Source organism: Prionailurus viverrinus, chromosome B1, assembly GCF_022837055.1.
Source record: "Prionailurus viverrinus isolate Anna chromosome B1, UM_Priviv_1.0, whole genome shotgun sequence".
NCBI lineage: Eukaryota > Metazoa > Chordata > Mammalia > Carnivora > Felidae > Prionailurus > Prionailurus viverrinus.
In genome coordinates, this window is record NC_062564.1 from 14,694,164 (window position 1) to 14,713,674 (window position 19,511).

General features: G+C 41.5%; 1 protein-coding gene across 7 annotated transcripts; it reads right to left on the reverse strand.

Moving 5' to 3' along the window:
* Positions 1 to 2,476: 2,476 nt before the first annotated feature.
* RWDD4 (RWD domain containing 4) lies at positions 2,477 to 19,470 on the reverse strand. 7 transcript variants are annotated; one of them, XM_047856649.1, is made up of 9 exons: positions 19,267 to 19,470; positions 16,765 to 16,845; positions 11,995 to 12,104; positions 11,764 to 11,911; positions 9,599 to 9,716; positions 7,064 to 7,113; positions 6,926 to 6,928; positions 4,292 to 4,364; positions 2,477 to 2,810 (listed from the first exon to the last, which is right to left on the reverse strand). In XM_047856649.1, exons 1-8 carry the CDS (start codon positions 19,288 to 19,290, stop codon positions 4,332 to 4,334), a joined length of 567 nt encoding a protein of 188 aa, XP_047712605.1. In that variant the 5' UTR covers positions 19,291 to 19,470; the 3' UTR covers positions 2,477 to 2,810; positions 4,292 to 4,331. The 7 variants fall into 7 exon arrangements, with proteins under 7 accessions (XP_047712605.1, XP_047712611.1, XP_047712608.1 ...); XM_047856655.1 differs by adding an exon at positions 12,200 to 13,569 and having other exon boundaries at positions 2,477 to 4,364; positions 11,995 to 12,100; positions 19,267 to 19,467; XM_047856652.1 differs by adding an exon at positions 12,200 to 13,569 and having other exon boundaries at positions 2,477 to 4,364; positions 19,267 to 19,467.
* Between the last annotated feature and the right edge of the window lie 41 nt (positions 19,471 to 19,511).

A 19,511-nucleotide genomic window follows, 5' to 3' on the forward strand; every position in this document is an offset into this window, starting at 1 on the left:
AAGGAAAGAAAGAAAAGAAAGAAAGAAAGAAAAGAAAGAAAGAAAGAAAGAAAGAAACAAAGAAACAAAGAAAGAAAGAAAGAAAGAAAAAGATGGAAGCATTAAGCCTATAAAAGACCGGGCCCTAGAACTCGCGACAGGGCAGCTCCTGGAATGGTCTCAGGGCTGGAGGGACTGGTGTGCACTATAGTAAATGTATTTTTGAATCTGAAACTGATTTTAGGTTTTTAAAAAATTTGCTGACATTATAGGCAAGTCCTGCATACTTCTCCCCCAGGTTGCCGTATGGTTAGCATCTTACTTTATTACCTGCTTACTTAATTATAAATCTTCATATAACATCTGTCCCATATCTTGTATGCGCTGATCAGTGACTTTCATAGTTTTTTTTGCCATGACTCACTTTAAGAAATACATTTTACCTGGTACTCACACATATATACCCCAAGCCCAAACAACTGTCACACGCACTCAAATACCCTTGTGTGTGTGTATATATACATATATGTACACACACACACACACACACACACACACACACACACACAAACACACTGGTATTTTCTGTTGCATTCTCTTCTCTTCTATTCCATTAGGAAAATGGCGGGTAAAGACCCTCAATCAGTTTCTTCAGTAAATGGATTGCAAACTGCAGTTTGAAAAAACACCTTAGGTCACAAAATTCCTTACTATTTTGTCACCTAATTGGAAACACTGAAATTTAGAGTTATGGATTACCAAGTAATCCCTACCAGATAATGCCTCTTTTCCGTTTTTACTCTGTGGAATATCTGATGACAAAACAAATCTGTTTTTACGCAGCTTGATTTTTAAATTTATTATTGTTGTTGTTGTTGTTAATTTTTAAGCAGGCTTCGTGCCCAGCCCAGAGCTTAATGTGGGGCTCGAACTCATGACCCAAGCTCAAGACCTGAGTGGACATCGAGTCAGATGCTTAACCGACTGAGCCACCCAGGCACCCCTAAATTTATTATTTTTAAAGCTATCGCTAATAGCCCTCTGGATACCCACTGACCAATTCCTTGTCATAAGGATAAGGTCTTCTGAAACAAGATCCAGGGAGGCACATGCGCGGTGTCAAGCTTCTGGAAAGCTCAAATCACCCAGCTAACCTAAAATGGGGCAGGGGAGGGGCTGTGAAGAAATGATGTGGAGACAGATTCTAATGTTACGATCAAAACGAGACAAAACCCAACAATGCAACTCAGTACCACTTTCATTCCAAAGGATATTTATACTTCACATTTGCCGAAGCGCACTTTTCAAGCAGTACTAGTCTTCATCTGTAACTTTAATTCTGTTTTCACTTTTCGAGAAGCTCTATTTGGCTCTTTTTCAAATCTGTTTGACGAGCCTTAATAGTTTCTCAATCCTGATTTAATTCCTCTTAACATGTAAGAGTCTCTGTCTGATCAATACATCCTCGAAGTCCTCATTCCCTCAAATTCCCTGCTGTCACAACATCCTGTTTCCGGGTACTGTGGCTTTTGACTATGCCTGTACATTTTAAGCGCTCTAGGTGTGCAGCTTCTTTAGAGGTCTCTGGACGGTGGGTTCTTTCAGGGCCGATCTGTGGTCATTTCTACCAGTTGCCCAGAGGCTCTACCCCATTGGTAACACTTTTTCCTTTTATTTCTAATGTTTATTTATTTTTGAAAGAGAGAGAGAGAGAGAGCGGGGGAGGGGCAGAGAGACAGGGAAACACAGAATCCGAAGCAGGCCCCAGGCTCCCAGCTGCCAGCACAGAGCCCAACGTGGGGCTTGAACCCACAAACCCCAAGATCATGACCTGAACCGAAGTCGGACGCCTAACCAACTGAGGCACCCAGGCACCACTAATTCTGCTTTAAGATTTTATTTTTTTAAGCAATCGCTTCACCCAGCATGGGGCTCAAACTCACAACCTCGAGATCAAGAGTCACATGGTCTACTGACTAAGCCAGCTAGGCACCCCAGTTGGTACCACTTCAAAATCCTGGGTTGAGGGATTTTTTTTTAGATTGCTCACACAGGGAAGAAGTTGGGCTGAAATCCAGGTGTGAGGTGACGTGTGTAAGTCATTAGGAGGGCACATGTTTACATTTCACCCTTCCACCTAGAAAGAACCAAATTTCAAGACAGGAACTTTCCCTCAGGGTCCCCACCTCAGGCATGCTGTGCATACGTGCGTGTGCGTGTGACCCCTTTTACCCGGAGTTGACCCCAGACTTCATGTGTCTTCTGGGCCCCCCGACTCTGTAAAAACCAAAGCTGTTCTTAACCTCAAGCTTCCAATCTTCATTTATTGGACTCTGGGTACTCCCTACCTTCTTGTCAGCTCATTACAAGATGTCTTCTTAACCCAGCATTTTAAACAGTATCTGGTAGGAAGGCACATCTTACACCCTAAGTCTGTGCAAATCTGTAAAATCAACAATTCTCTCGCCATTGATTTGAAATAAAACACACAGGAAAATGAGCGTGTAGTTCAGGTTTTATTGCTTATCAATTATGTCATTCCATACAGTTTCAGGTGAACAGACTTTGAGAAAATATACTGGGGTGTCAAACAGATGATGGCAATACAGATGAGAAAGTTCAAGTGTTTCACAGAAGGTAGTTAGAGGCACCACTGCCACCATCACCCCCCAAATTTGTACAGTTCATATAAAAAGAGTAAAAATAGTTCATTGGCATTTAACTAGCATTATTCTTTGTCATCTAGGAGCCACAATGTGAGCCTGAACGATGTCACGGTCTTCAGAGCAAAACACAGTTCGTCCCACTGGCGGATATAGCTGTTTCAGTTTCTTTAAAAAGAAGCCAACAAATCAACACAACCAAAACCACGCACGCAAGCCCCCCAAAAGATGGCATGTTCCAGTGGTCTTGCCAGTGGTCTCGAATTTTACTGTTTCCATTACATGACTTCAAGATATGAAATGTGATTCAGCTTTTGAAAATCAGATTACACTCCTTCACCATGATTGCACAGTATTTACTTTGTAATTCAAACGATTGAACAGAGCCTAATATTAACCCGGGGAAAGCCGGGGATACAACTCAAACTGCTCTTATGCTGAAGACACATCTTTAAAAGTTAATTATTCGTTAAAAACTCAGACCCAAGCTGCACGGGTATAACTTAAGGAACCGACAGTCTACCATTCCAGACAATACAGCAGCAGTTCTCAGGGTTTTAAAGCCGGGGAGCAAATGCAGTCACTGGAAATCACACACACACACACACACACACACACACATCAGTAACTTCCTGCTTATGCTATACTAATAGTTTCCCTATTCGGGGTTTTGAAAACAATCAAGCATGAACTATGATACAGCATTTGAAAGACTTCTATGTCTCTTATGATAAAGATGCTCAGGCCGAGAATTCCATGTAGATACTTGAAGGGAAACAAGACTTGAAATGTGGCTTTAAGACCACTTCGAAGACCTCAGTTACCAGACAACTAGAAACACACAGTCGCAGATAAATAGGAATTTATTAAAACCATCGTCTCCGACAATACAAAAATTAACTAGTAAGGCATTTTTACTTCCGTCCTGGCATATGCAGCAAAGAGAGACGTTTCAAATGGGAACCAGCACTTCTAGTCAAATGCTTTCGAGTGTATTTGGCAGATTTATTTGTATATTCTCCTATTCCACACACCACTGAGAACTCTCACGGTCAAACATCAGGACCCAAACCAAGAGAAAAGCGTAAAACAGAGGCTCATTTACTAAAAGGAAGCAGTGCACCCTTGAGAAATAAGAAGAAACTACCAAGAATATTATGTGTAACGTTCAAATGCTAGTATTTCAATTTCCCTAAAGCCATTTGTGCTTCAGTAACTAAGAGAAAGAAGAGATAAAGACACTGTGAAGACGAGAAGTCTACTGGTAAGGACCATGCTGCAGAAACACCGTGGACTCGGCATTCTGCCCCACCGGGCTGAGAGTTTCCAAGGGGCTGCTGCCTCCTCTAAAAAACATCATAGCCACTAGAATAAGATCATATAAATTCACCTTGATTACTTATTTCCCATTTTGTCCATTTACGAAGCTCAACCATCTTTATAAGGTATACGAAACGGTAACATTTCACCTTTTATTAAGGCAAGTTTGTGAAAATAATTTCATACAACCAGATCTCTTCACGAACTTTCAGGTTAAAACATTTCTTCACGTAAGAAACATACAAAAAAAAAAAAATTCTGTTTTTATAAAAAGCCACCTCAATACCAGAAAAGAGTAACGAAGGATTTTGAACCCGAACCCAGTTTACTTTTTAAAGGACGCTCTTCCTTGGTCTCCAATTCCAAGCACTATTCATCATCTTTAGAGCCAGTTTTGCTTAACTATAAAAAAAGAGAAAGGACATAGTCAACAAGGTGAAGCTATCATGTTATCTGATAGTTCATTACTTCCACTCAACATCAGAAATAAATATTTATAGTTGATAGAACAACACGCAACAAGATTCACGTAACTGACACCATCTACAGCTTTCACCATATTTAACTAGTTTTCATCTTAAGGCTCAGCTACTTTAAACAGGATTCATTAAAAATACAACCTCAATAGATCAAGGGCGGGGGGGGGGGGGAGGGAATCCCTCAAAGTTTTCCAAGAAATAAATTGGAACCAAAACAGGTGCCATTTATAAAATGAATGATATTCTCCTATTTTTGTTTTCTATCACAAATAATAAACTTTAAAAATTTTTAAAACTGTGGCAAAAAAAAACAACCCACATAAATTAAGTACAGTTTTAAAAAAGTGATACAAATCTTAAATTGCAAGTCTTTTCTGTAACAATCCAAGGAAGTTAGCAAGCCGCGAGGTGTGGGGGGAGGGGGGATGTCCCCAAAGACTGACACACACACAACTCTGACCAGAATAAAGACCCAGCCACCAAGAAATCCCCACTGAACTCAAAGCCCAAGGCCCCCAGAGAATGTGAGAGGCTGTGAAAGGCAGAAACTGCTAAGAGTAGCAGTTCTCAAACATTCTGGCCCCAGCTCCTCTTTCCACTTTGAGGATCTTAAAAAGCTTGTTTTTAATGTAGGTTATACCTACTGCATTTGAAATTAAAACTGATAAATTTAATTCATATAAAAAATAACAATCAACACACTGCATGATAACTGAATAACATTTCTTAAACGAAAAACTGCATTTTCTAAAAAAACTAATAAAACTTAATGTGAAGAATAGTGTTGTATTACATTTTTGTAAACTTCTTTATCATTGAGCTCAACAGAAGACAGCTGGGTTTTTGCAAATCTGCTTCTACTGTATGGCAGGTATCATGGAAAACGGCTAACAAGAACACAGTACAAGTATTAAGGACAAACTGACTTCATGTAAAAATGCGCACACACACACTTAGATTCTACACCTACTCACTACCTTAGAAAATTCTGGAAAACACAAGACTCTAAAATCGCACATTCTATTAGTGCTCTAACAGAAGAGTATTAGTGATGGCGCCATCACACTCCCCACAGCCTCCGGTAAATACCACCGTCCACTTGTGAGAGAATGTGGAAAAAGGACGAACAACACTTTAATGTTATGATATAAATAGTTTTGACCTTGCAGACCCCCAGAGAGCCTCTATGACCTCCAGGGGTCCAAAGACCACACTGAGAAACAACTATTCTCCAACACTTGGGCTAATGGCTTCTGAGTCCAAACCATGCCTCGGCGGGAACCTCCCTCTTAAGATGACTGGATTATTTAAATCTTCATTTCTTTTATGTTTCTTGAAATTCTAATTTATATTAATGAGGACTCTCTGAAAAACAAACAAAAAACGAAATTTCCGGAGCTAGGCAAGGAGGGGTACTATCCCCCACTCTGGGACAATTTTGGATTAATCGGACAATTTTGTCTTCCCAGTTTCCAGGGAGATCTGCTGCCTGAAAAGAGGCACTTCTGTTCTGAGTTAGGAGACAGCTCGTTCTCAGGCATGAAGCCTTCTGCAGAGGGAAACGACCGAGCTGGTGAGGTACCTACAAGCACACCTGGGACAACACGCAGTACCCAGCAGGCATCGGTGGAGGGGCCTGGGCAAGTGAGAGGATGCTGGAGAAGCTGCTCCCATACAGGTGTCTTGTGTACGGTCAGTCTCTTGCCCCGGAAGGGGACAAGACATACCGCTTCTTTGTTACAATGGCAGCTCATGGTTCCCTACTCCCAGGGACTATTTTTGTACTAGATTCTAGAAGCACAAAGCTTCTTTTCAACAGTTTCTATAGAAAAGGTATCCCACGGCCCAGAGGACTGACTTTCACATAAACTTTAAGAATATACTGCTTATACATTACGTGTATTTGTAGGTGGTCACTAAAATCCTAACCTTTAACCACTCTTGAATCATATCAATTACTTCTCACAGCAGCAGTGGCACTAATTGTCACGCGAAACTCATTTCACGAAGTCCTACAGAGAGAATTAACTTACTGTGCTAAGTATCACTTTATTTGAAACTACGAATAACTCAAGAAAAACAATGGAGAGAAGTTGGCAAAAAACTTCAAGGTGAAAAGTGAATGATTTTAAACAAGAAAAACAGAAAATTCTTGTTGACAATGATGAGAAGCCCCATCTAGGGTTTGCTCTAAACAAACAAACAAACAAACAACAGACAAACCCTCCAAAACCCAAAAAACTCATTTCTATTAAGAAATCAAAGCATTCCTTTCTATGACTTGTTTCTTCAGCTTCCATACACGCTCCTGCTAGTTCAGAGTCACAGTGAGGCACATTCATTATTCAGAGGTAGTTACGTAAAGTCATACTTTAGCGTACTCATAACTTAGTTCTTCACATTTTCCGTTATTTAAAAAAAGAAAATCTAAAACTGAAGGTGTAGGAAAGAAAAGAATGCGAAGGATATTTCGAAAATACTTACATGCTGAAGTAAAAAAGGAAACAGCCATCCCAGTAAAATTCAAAGGTGGAGGGGGGAAAGAATGGAAGATATGAGTTTCATTATTTGACGGCATAATCGTAACAACTGTCTGAGGCTTAGATTATACGCGTTACGTACCTTCACCACGTCAACCCAGTTCCATCCTCGGGGAAGCTGTCCTTTGTGATCTAGAAGAGAAAATAGGGACTTTACTTCCAAGACCAAGCAGTAATTTTTAAATTAATTACCATTTGAATAAATCAGCTTTTGCATACTATCCCATGCAACAAATTAAAATTTAAATCACATATTACGAAGTGAGAAAGCTAGTGTATCATCACCGGGAATTGGAAGCACGGCTCTGCCGGGGATACTGGCAAAGCAATTCGATGTACTCCCTTTTCACATTTACGCCATTTCATTCAAGACAAAACCTGATACTAAGGGGGAAAAAATATGGAGGTGAGTTGGAAAAGCCAGAAAGAGGAGCGAATCAATTTATTAGTTTCATGCACTTGTACAATTTTATTTGCTTTCTATAAGGTCACTGCTTATTTAAAGTAAGGAGTTGTGTTACTCTGCTGCTTCGGGCGTGTTTCACACTAGGGAGCTAGGCTCAAGACAAGAGACCTTGTAAACAAACGTCCAGCCCCAAGACTAACAGGAGGCCCGGGCAACTTCTTTATTAACTTTTGTGGTCTGAGAAAATATGACTTATTTCATCTAACATTGTTTAATCTGACAGGCCTTTAATCTATTGGGAGCACTTGAAAACAAGCTCAAACTTTATGTAAGAATTTATAGTTTACAAAGTGATTTCGTTCTGGTGACAGAATATTTAAACTTGAAGAATCGTTTAATAAATACAATATAAAAGTGTTTTAATTTAACATGGCTTGATTTCCTGTATGCTCGATATATCTATATACATCTCATTTTATGGAATCTTCAAAATCTGCATTCAAAACCAGTACATTAATTTTACACAGGGAAGTAGACACTAGCCTCATGATTCTTATAGGACAGAGGCAATATTAGTGGAGCTCAACTTTAGATGCTAATACTTCTTTCCTCCTTCATGTCAGTAAGAATCTTATCCCACTGTTTACTGGTTATACGGGGCATGGGGGCAGGGCACCAATGTGGGTAACTAAAACTTACCCGTAGCGCCATGACTGTCCTATTCAAGTTTTATTTAGAATCCAGGTCCCAAACTCCTATACCATAACTATAGAAAGATACTCCCTTTTAGGTGGACGTCACCAAAAAGATGGAGATAGGGAACTATTAATGAAAGGGAATGATCATAGGTCATTATGTATGAAAACAACAGGTGATGAACCAACAGAAACGCTACAGCTTAAATAAAAAAGAGATTAACTAAAAGTCTAGAGAACAGATTACAACAGCTAACAATCCACTGCTTCGGTTGTTCATGCTTTAAGTCTGTTCTGACATTAGGTATAATGGATTCCCTGATTTTTTATTTCACAAACCATTCCAACTTCAAAAATGTATCTTGAGGGCCAGCACAGGGTCGTGATCTTTTCATTCTGTCACGCAGGATGTTAAACAGAGCATCAACAACCAAAAAACTGCCATCACTTTGTAAAAGAAAGGGCATTATTTTAAACTTCCTCACCAAAGTACAAGGGTCAGTTCCTCTCAGTGAAGGGCGACTTGTAACCTTATATCAATAACACACACACACACACACACACGTACAGACATATGTACACATGGACACACTTATATATATGTATTCAAAATTTTTTTTTTTTCAACATTTATTTATTTTTGGGACAGAGAGAGACAGAGCATGAACGGGGGAGGGGCAGAGAGAGAGGGAGACACAGAATCGGAAACAGGCTCCAGGCTCTGAGCCATCAGCCCAGAGCCCGACGCGGGGCTCGAACTCACGGGCCGCGAGATCGTGACCCGGCTGAAGTCGGACGCTTAACCGACTGCGCCACCCAGGCGCCCCCTGTATTCAAATGTTTATATGCATCCACGGTAATGTCCTCATTGTTCTTGACCAGAAAAAAGTTTACGGACTGATACCAATTTGCAAACTTTCAGGTTAAATAAAGAGATCAAACATTATTGATGGTATGAGCTAGAATTTAGAACTCTCTTCTAAAGGTGCATACAAAATGACTCTGCTTTAGTAGACACAGGAATTCTGTTCTTAAATCTTACTGTAGCTGTAAAAAATGAATTGAGTACAGACAAAAGCATTAAACCATTTATTTGTGCAAAGACTGAATGGTATACCAAACTTCATTTCAAACGAAAGCTAGAGTTCAAAATAATTTGAGTACTACACGTGTCTCCCATAGAGATAAGCAAATAGGAAAATCCCAACATGTGGAGAAGGGTACGAGTTGGACCCACTTTGCTATGCTATTCTGCTGTTTCTCAGTCTCAAGACTCATTTGTGGTTATTTTGCCGCTCAGTTACCTTCTCCTCACGTGGTGATGTCTGGAGGTGAATTAGTGGTAAATATTTTCAATATATATCCGTGACCCAAGACAGTGTCTGATCCAAATGCTCCAAGAATGAAGAGACGAGACCTTCTCTTCTAAACCTAAATATACTGATTAAACACTCATATCATATTAAAAAGCAACCTATTTATCTGTGCTATTAAAAAAACAAAAACAAACACAAACCTGTTTTATCTGCCAGCTTACGTTTCTGAGCTTTTGAAAGTTGTTCTTTTTTGTCTTTTTTCTTACTTGATGGGGCTGTATTAGGAGTTTCAACGGAGATGATACTGCTTATGGGTATCTAGAAAAAGAAAATAATTCCTATACCAATGCCTTAAAACTTACTGAATTACACTAAATATGGCCACATCCACGAGTTGACAATTTTTAGATTTATGAAGTAAAAGAACCCTGTATTATAATATTCATTTATTAGGGCAGGTGTCATTAGCACATTGATGTCACTCTTCCAAAAGTTCACATAGAAGGGCTTACATAATATTAGCTCAATTTTTATAACCAGGTCCCGAGAAAGAAGATCTGACACCAGTATCACATTGAAGCTCTAAAATACTAAGGTAATTTCACAATTCAATTGATTTGCTTTATTTGGAAATTTAAATAGATCTTTAGGAAAATCGCATGTGCCTACCTAGAAAATCCTGATTCTCTGAAGAAATGAAGAAAAAGATTTCATTTTGGATTCATGCAGTCAGTGTGATCCACACAATTTAAAATGCTTCCTAGTTGCCAAGCATTGCTGTAAATGATGTACGTATAGTACTCATCTGATCCTTACTGCAATCTTACGAGGTAGATGCCGTTATAATCCCCACTTTTACAAATGAATAAATCGAGCCTAGTGAGGTTAACACATCTGCCTCCTTCCTCCCACCGAGAGAAGTCACATCACGTAGCAAGCGGTGCAGGGAGGGTTTTCTGGGCCACATGGTCTGGCCCGCAGGCCATGAGCTTTGCTGCCCTGCCCGATGGCCTCTCTAGCTGCCCTCCGTGTTCTTCCGTGTTCTGTTAGGAATGTGGAAGCCAGGATTGCTCAAGTAGAAGACCCGCAGCCTTTGCTGTCAAACAGCTTACGGTTTGGTTCACCAAACTCGACGGACCCCGACCGCTGAAATTCTTTAAGCACGTGACTTGGTGCAAAGGGGTCTAATATGTAGATGCCTAAGATCATGAAAGATGATTATTTCCTAAAATACTCTTAAATTTTTTTTTTTTTTTTCATTGTTTATTTATTTTTGGGACAGAGAGAGACAGAGCATGAACGGGGGAGGGGCAGAGAGAGGGAGACACAGAATCGGAAACAGGCTCCAGGCTCTGAGCCATCAGCCCAGAGCCCGACGCGGGGCTCGAACTCACGGACCGCGAGATCGTGACCTGGCTGAAGTCGGAGGCTTAACCGACTGCGCCACCCAGGCGCCCCTAAAATACTCTTAATGAAGTCTCTTTAAGCTTGCACCAACTTCAAAGTGAACTGTGGCAAGACTATCTACAACTAAATTTGCCTCATGAAGAAAGTAATTTCACATGTATCTTAGTGCTACATAAGAATCCTCTATAAGCTTTATGAAAACATTAAATAAATTAAAAAAAATACATGGTTCAACAATGTCTCTCTCTTTTTTTTTTTTTTTAAGTTTATTCAGTTTTGCGAGAGACAGAGAAAGAGAGAGAGAATGCAGGAGGGGCAGGGGGAGAAGGAGACATAATCTCAAGCAGACTCTACACTCTCAGGGCAGAGACTAATGTGGGGCTCGAACTCACAAACCGCAAGACCATGACCTGCGCCAAAGTCAAGAGTCAGACGCTTAACCGACTGAGCCACCCGGGTGCCCCAACAGTATCTGGGCAGGCACATGAGGTATTCTAGTCTTATATGTAGGGTAAGATCTAGGGGATACAATTTCATTTTTGAAGTTAAATAAATACCAAGAAATCTAAAATTCATTATTCTTATTTAACTCAGATGTAACTCATTTTAAATCTAACACAAAATCGGGGTGCCTGGGTAGCTCAGTCGGTTAAGCGGCTGACTTTGGCACAGGTCATGATCTTGCCGTTTGTGAGTTCGAGTCCCGCGTCGGGCCCCGTGCCGATAGCTCAGAGCCTGGAGCCTGCTTTGGGTTCTGTGTCTCCCTCTCTCTCTCTGCCCCTCCCCAGCTCTCGCACTGTGTCTCTGTCTCAAAAATAGATAAAACGTTAAAAAAAATCTAACACAAAATTTCCTTCCAATTAAAAAAAACAGTAACCAGTAAAGATTAATTAATTAGTAGCAGAGTGAAACCAAAACAACAACAACATAACCTGACCCAAACTAATCACAAGCTCACCGTCGAATTAATGGGGTGGTGATTCTCCATGAACTGCTCTTTATTGTCCTTGGCATATTCAAACAATGTGTAGGTCATGGCGGTCCCGAGATGAATTTCCACTGCTTCCTGTAACTTGGCTAATATGCTCTGCTTTACAGCTGATGATCTACAACGCACAAGAAATACATTGCTGAGAAAAAAGTAAGGGGGAGTGTTACAAAAAAACAATGAGAACAAAACACTACTCACATGGTGTTGTTAAAAAAAGCGTTCATAGATATAATTGGAGGTGTTTGGGGATATGTTTCTGTCCAGGAAATCTCTATTAAGAAGGCTTTGGGATCGCCATTTTCACCTATCTGAAGAAAAGGGAAATCTTAGGCTTGTAAAAAGTGATACAAAGACAGAATATTTACTATGACTTTTTAAATGATGAATTATTGCCAGTGCTCACGATCAGGTCAGAAATGTAGTATTTTGAAAAGTTCAGGAGTACGGGCTAAGACTCGGAGGAGTTGAGGGCCGTATGAATAGTCTGACTTTTGATGTTCACGGCCTGTCTCTCCAGACAGCCCTTCAGCTTTTCCCAAGTACCGAGACTGTCTCACATTATTTTTGTCTCATCAAAATTTTTTGAAGGCAGACATCAACTGTGGGGGACAGGAAGGGAATGGACAAAAATAATAAACCAAGCTGAAACCCTTCATCTTCGCCTGAAGTTTTCTAATTGCCACATCATAAGAGGCATCAAGAACAAGTGAATTGATACACATTAGCCCAATTCCAAGAGACCAGAAAATGAAATGTAAAATTCAGAGAAAAAAGGCAAAGAGATAAGGTTTAGGAATGCCTTAGGCTGGATGAGAACTTTCAAGATCTACTCTCTTACCAACCTTCAAATATATAATACGATACTATGAACTAGAGTCACCATGCTGAACGTTACATTTCCCTTACTTACTTTTTTCTAACTGGAAGTCTGTAACTTTTGACCCCCTTCACCTGAATAAAGATGTCTTTTCTATTTCTTTTGCTCGCCCCTACTTTTCACTTGGAAAAATGTTAATCTCGCAGAGAAACTAGAATAAGATGACGAGCGCTCCTTGACATGTACCTTATTCACCAAATACCTCTGCTTCCATCCATTTCCCTTTCTTCCTTTCCACTACAGAACCAACCCCTGGCCCCAGGCGGGTGGCTTGTTTTCCTTTGTTTTTTGTTGAACTCTTTGAAAGTAAGACATGGTAAAACGTCCTGAAATATTTATTGGGTAGAGTATCCTAAAAACAAGGACGTTTTCCTTTATAACCACACTACCATTATCACACCCAAGAAATTCAACATTGATACAGAAATATCATCTAATTCGTAATCCATCTAAAAAGTTCCCCAATCATATCTAAAGTGTCTTTAATGAACCACCTCCTCAACCCGTAAATCTGTAATCCATTAAGGATCATGGATTACATTTGGCTGCCAAATTTCAAATCCTGCTTTAATTTAGAACAGTACCCAGCCACCCTGTCTGCCTTTTAAATATGTTTCATGACAAAAATAACCGAGGGCAGTTTTCTTGTATAATGTTCCCAGATCAGGACTGATTGTTTCTTCTATTCCAAGTCCGATTAAATATTTTGGTAAGGATACTGTGCAGGTGCTGTGGTATATTCCCATAGCATCACATAAGGAGGCACATAAGATCTTCTGGAATCGTCACTGGTGATACTAAGCTTGATCACTTGGTTAAGGTGATAGTCTCCAAATCTCTTCAATGTAAAGGTATCTTTTCCGTTTTGTAATTAAGAAGTAATCTGTGGGGTGACACTACAAAACCATGTGAATATATTGTCTCGCAACATCTTCTCACCCAAAGGTTTTAGCATCCATTAATGATCCTTGCCTGAAACCATCATTGTGCTGGCAGCAGCAAAATGGTGATTTTTAAAAATTAATTAACTTATTTATTTGCGAAAGAAAGAGAGAGAGAGAGCGCACATGTGCACAAGTGGGGGAGAGGGGCAGAGGGAGAGACAGAGAGAATCCCAAGCAGGCTCCATGTTCAGCACAGAGCCCCACACACGGCTCGATCCCAGGACCCTGGGATCATGACTTGAGCTGAAATCAAGAGTTGGACACTCAACCAACTAAGCCACCTAGGTGCCCCAAAATGGTGATTTTCTAATACAACTATGGAATAACTCACAAATCAGCATCTCCTTTGCGCAAAGCTATGCTAATTTCCACTGTAATACTTTTAGTATATACGTTGGGGGTTTTTTAATATTTATTTTTAGACAATAGCAACAGATTAAAAAAATTTCATCCCAAATTGTTATTTGATTTACCTTTACTCTCTCTGACCACTACATTTTTATTCCCCTCATCCTCAATCACAAGACACAGCAATATAAGGTGAGGCTTAGAAATTATGCCAAACTTAGGGCTCTGTTGATATTCACCTATGTAAGTTGATTACATACTTGGTTTATGCTTGTGTTTCAAATGCAGAGATGATAAAAAAAAGTGACGAAAATTACTTGCTTTATGCACTGAGTCCTTTTTCAAGGTGCATGTAAACAATGTGCCACATGCCTCCTGCAGCGCTAGGTATGGAAGATGCAAAGATAGAGACAAGACCACGTCTGTCTTCAAGGGGGGGCAGATGTTTAGGTAATTCACCAAACTGCATCATGATTAAACGTTTAAGGGGATGGAACAAAGTATGAAGACACGGGGGATGGCCAGTTCGGCTTTAAAGTCAACGGCTAGGAGACATGGCCCAAATACATCACAGAGGAGCCCGAGATAGGGATTAAGGGAGAAGAAGGCTGGATGAGGGATGTGAGGTGAGGCGAAGAGCAAATGATGTGTCCATGGGCACGGTATTAAAAATGCAGGAGGAGCACCTGGGTGGCTCAGTCGGTTAAGCGTCTGACTTCAGCTCAGGTCACGATCTCATGGGTCATGAGTTCGAGTCCCGCGTTGGCCTGTGTGCTGACAGCTCAGAGCCTGGAGCTTGCTTCGGATTCTGTGTGTGTCTCTCTCTCTGCCCCTCCCTCGCTCGCACTCTGTTTCTCTCTCTCTTTCTCAAGAATAGATAAACATTAAAAAAAATTTTTTTTAACGCAGAGAAATGTTCCACAGGCTACTATGGCTAATGGACAGTGGTGGCTGGGAAAATCTGGAGAGGCAGTGTGGGGCAAACAGAAGGGACTTGAGTGTCAAGCTAAGGCATTTAATCCTTATTCTATAGGCAGGAGAAACCTTTTTAAAAGAAGGGCTGGGGCAACTAATTACATGTCTCAGAGAGGTGACTCGTAGTCTGAGAAGGGACTAGTGGGGAGGTGCTGAGGGAAGCTGAGGACAGAACCAGAAGGGAGGAACTGCTCAGCAGGCTACTAAACCAGTCGGCACAGGAACTGAGTGAGGGGTCTGACTATAACCCGGCCAGGACTGTGCCCTCGTCCTCCGACTGTCACAACAGACAAGGTTTCTAAACCTCACTTTTTATTCCCTTTAAATCCATCCTGTAGGACACACGCATGTTCTACTACATTCCGTACACTGTGCTCAACGAGTAGCTGCTGTTGTTAATACGGATATTTAGGAAAGGATGGGGCAATTCTCAGTCTCCCGTTTGCTAAGGGGAGAGTGGCAGTTATTGGGGAAGTCTGGGCAGGCAGGCGGATTCAAATTGAAGGTCTAGGACTTAACTCCAATGTTAACCTTGGCTATTCAAAGTCTTTCGTCTTCCTATCCATGGAGTGGCCTAAGAATTACTGAGCTTGAAAGGGAATCAAGAGGAGTGGAGCAGAGGGGAGAATATCTAAAGAAAGTAATTATAGATAATCTATTTCCTGTGATGTCTATAATTATGTATGTATCGTCTAACTTACTTTAGATGATGACATAAATAACTGTAAATCTTTTACAAAAAAACTTTCTCATATTACTACCACTTATAATCATCTGGATAAGTGGTTTTTACATTATTTATTTACAAAAAATAATGTTACTGTTTCATGTTGAAAATAGTTATAAGCAAACTCCCTTTTAGAGAAAAAGTGACATAACACATAATGTAAAAAATATTCACACATATTGATTATATGGAATTAGGAAAACATCAACTTTTCTTGACTATATCATAAGGTAGTAAAAATAATTCTAGATTTGGATTAGAGACCTGGATTTTAAATCTAGTATTTATCAGGATCAGCTTGGAAAGCTTAGGAAGCTATGACTGAGAAAAATTATCTTTAAGATTAGAAGGCAAAATTATATAATTTCCAAGGTTTCTTCCATTTCTAACATTTGATGATTCTGTCACAATAAAAACAAATTTATCTTGATTTTTAAAAGTTTCTGAATTGGGGGCACCTGGTTCGCACAGTTGGTTAAGCCTCCAACTCTAGGCTCAGGTCATGACCTCAGATTCGTGGGTTCGAGCCCCTTGTGGGGCTCTGCGCTGACAGCATGGAGCTTGCTTGGGATTCCCTCTCTCTCTCTCTCTCTGCCCTCTCCCACTCATTCTCTCTCTCTCTCTCTCAAAATAAATAAACTTGAAAAAATAAAAAAATTTTAAAAATTCAGAAAAAGTTTCTGAATTGTTTTCAAAAGTTAGAAATAACTGATGTCATGGTGTGAAGCTTTCATTCAAATGCTTTGGAAAACCCAAAGATGTAATAAATTTAAACCACTAAATTCAAAATACAAAATCATTAAAAAAAAAAACACAGCATTTTTAGCAAGCTTCAATCTTTTATAAAAAAATTTTGTTTTTTTAATGTTTATTTATTTTTGAGAGACAAAGAGACAGAGGGAGACACAGAATCCGAAACAGGCTCCGGGCTCCGAGCTGCCAGCAGAGAGCCCGACATGGGGCTGGAACTCACGAACTGCAAGATCATGACCTGAGCTGAAGTGGGAAGCTTAACTGACTGAGACACCCAGGTGCCCTTAGCTTCTTCATCCTTTTCTGGAACAGTCGCAAGGGCTCCAGTCTGTGCCGCGTCTTACCCTGTACTGGAATGAAACTGGACTCAATTCCCGGAAGCTTTCGTCTCCTTCATAAATAGAACGTAATGCTTCCAGTTCCATCTGAAAAAAAATGAATGAAGTGAGTTTTGCTTAGTGGTATAAATGGATTAGTTTCCATTCAAGACCACTCCACTGTGTACAACTTAGCTACCTTTTGCCGCCTTCCATGTTTATAACACTTGTATACAAGGTATATAGTCCATGTGCAACATAGTAACACAATATTAATACTAATAGTTACTTTAATCCTTCCCCCAGAATACCAAACTTGAAAAAACATTAATGGACAACAGAAAGAACTTAAAAAAAAAAAAAAGATGGTTAGAAACAGGTTGACAAGGATCTACCCAAGACGCAAAAGGGACTGCAAGAGAAAATGTCACTAATAATCCTTGCCTGGAAATATTTCTGAGAGCACTGTGGGCTGACGGATGAGGACTCCATCACACTTGTGATGACTGATGACCGCCCGAGAAGAGAAGCAAGGAAAGACATCACTTGGGTATGTATTTTACTTTTCAAAAAGATGCGTGTCATGAATTCTACAGACTAAGATAGACAAAATTTGAGAACAGATTATTAAAGAAACGGTTCGTGGGGTCCCAGGGGAATAAAGAGTAGAAGTCCCTGAGCATTGGCAAGCGGACGAACAGCAAGATAAATGGAAGCACCCTTTCCTAGAGAGGGTGACTTGGCTGGCACATCAGGGAAAGGCCCACATGAGTTTCGGCAAGGCACCTCTTGCTACCTTCACAGGAAAACAAATACAGGAGTTCAAACTGGATTCAAGAGCAACTGAGATTAGATCAGAAACAACAACCTTATTTCAGATCTAGTACTCCTCTTCCTGCCCTTAATCCTTTCACATATTTTAACTAAGGAGTAGGACGGGAACAAAAATTGAAGGCAGGCTTAGCAAGTGTATGGATGACAATTTGATGGGATAGTGAATCGCGCTGGTAGCAGAAGAATTCAGAACACCCTTGCAAAACCATCTAACCACATGAAATTTTACAGGGTGGGAGGAACAATTTGTCTCAGATACCTAAACAAACGAACAGCGGATGAAAGACTAATTGTCTTGTACATGGCACTTAAAGGGCTGTAGTTGACAGGAACTACCCGTAGAAAACAGGACACAAATAAATGTAATCTGTGCACAGACACGATTCCAGGAGAGTGAAAGAACAAAAAGAATGGACATATGGAGAAAAGCTAAAAGGAACCACTGCGTATGAGAACAGGACATCGGAAAAACTGGGCAGAAAACTGTCTTCGAAGATGTGAAAGTCAGTCACGCAGAAGCAGCATGGAATTCTATTATTAAAATAGAGATCTCTGGGCCCCCCAGGAATTCCAGGTCGGTAAATTCCAGGCAAAGTACAGGCTTCCGATTGTCTAACAACCACCCCAAAGGTTCTAAGCCTTGCTCCCTGGGCCAGACTTGGAGAAACGTTACATTTTATGCTCCATGGTTCACAGTACCAACTTGTTCATGCCTCCGCTTAGAAACTCACCAGGCAAGAACGGTTTCGAAGGGATTCACAGATCAATTAGCTTGTTGGACATTGGGGTCCTTTACAGGTAACTTCCAGTCCAGAGAGACTACCGCATCTATCATGGAAAGTGCCACCTTTCAAGAAATATATTCTAAATGAAGAGTGAATTGCGTACCTGGGAGACTCGGATTCCAGTCCTGAGTCTACCCACAAGCTCACTGCGCAGCCCTGGGGCGTTCACTTTGCCCCCCGCCAACTCTTTTCCATCTGTACACACGACACCGCTAGAGAAGGTTCCCCTAGAGATGACCTGTGTTACTCCCTGATCATATGATTCAACGTCAACGTGGCATTTCACGAGAGAATATCTGAGCACAAACCCTACGATTCAGGTGGCACGTGTGTGCTCAAAATAGACTTCGTTTCCACTGGACAACCACCAGGTGGATAAATGATGCCACCAAACAATAAGGCCAGAAACCAGTGTCATTATCTTCCTCCACCAGAAATTTAACTAACTCAGGGAAGCCTCTCCCTACCGGCCAATAGATTTGAAAGTTTAAAAGTGATCAGATTCCAAACAATGTAACTCAGTACACAAGCGCTACAACAAGAACCTCGAGGACTGAAGGTGAGCCGAGAGCGCTGGCTCGCCAACCAAGGACACTCATCCTTGTTATTAAGGAGGCGTGGGGCCACCCCCCCGAGCTTGCAAAACTGAGATGGGGTGGGGGGAGCGGAGGCAGAAGCTAACCCTTCCCCTTCCCGCGCGCCTGCACCCCCCTAACCCCCCCACCAGGACACCGGTCAACTCGGGGCACCCCAGCCAGGCTCTGTGCGCTGCAGAGGGGCGAAGGCACGTGCGGGGGCGCTCGTCCCGGAACCGGGTCGCAGCCGGGCCTCGCGAGGTCAGTCGCCCTCCCTCGGAGCCAAGGCACCGCGCCAGCGCGGGGGAAAGGGGAACCCGGCCAGGGGGACTCACCTCCTGGTCCTCGTTGGCGCTCATCGCGCCGGTCACGGGACGCCTCCCGGGAGGACGTGCGCGACGGCCAGAAAGCGAGAGCAGCGGCTCCCAGCCCCGGGCGTCCTCCCGCTTCCGCGCCCTGGGCTGCGGGAGGCACACCCCTCGCACTGCGGACGAGAGTCACGCGCGCCCCCGGCCTTCGGGCAGCGTGAAGCAGCCTGTGGCGGGGGGGGGGGGGGGGGTCTGTGGGCGGGGAGCCCGAA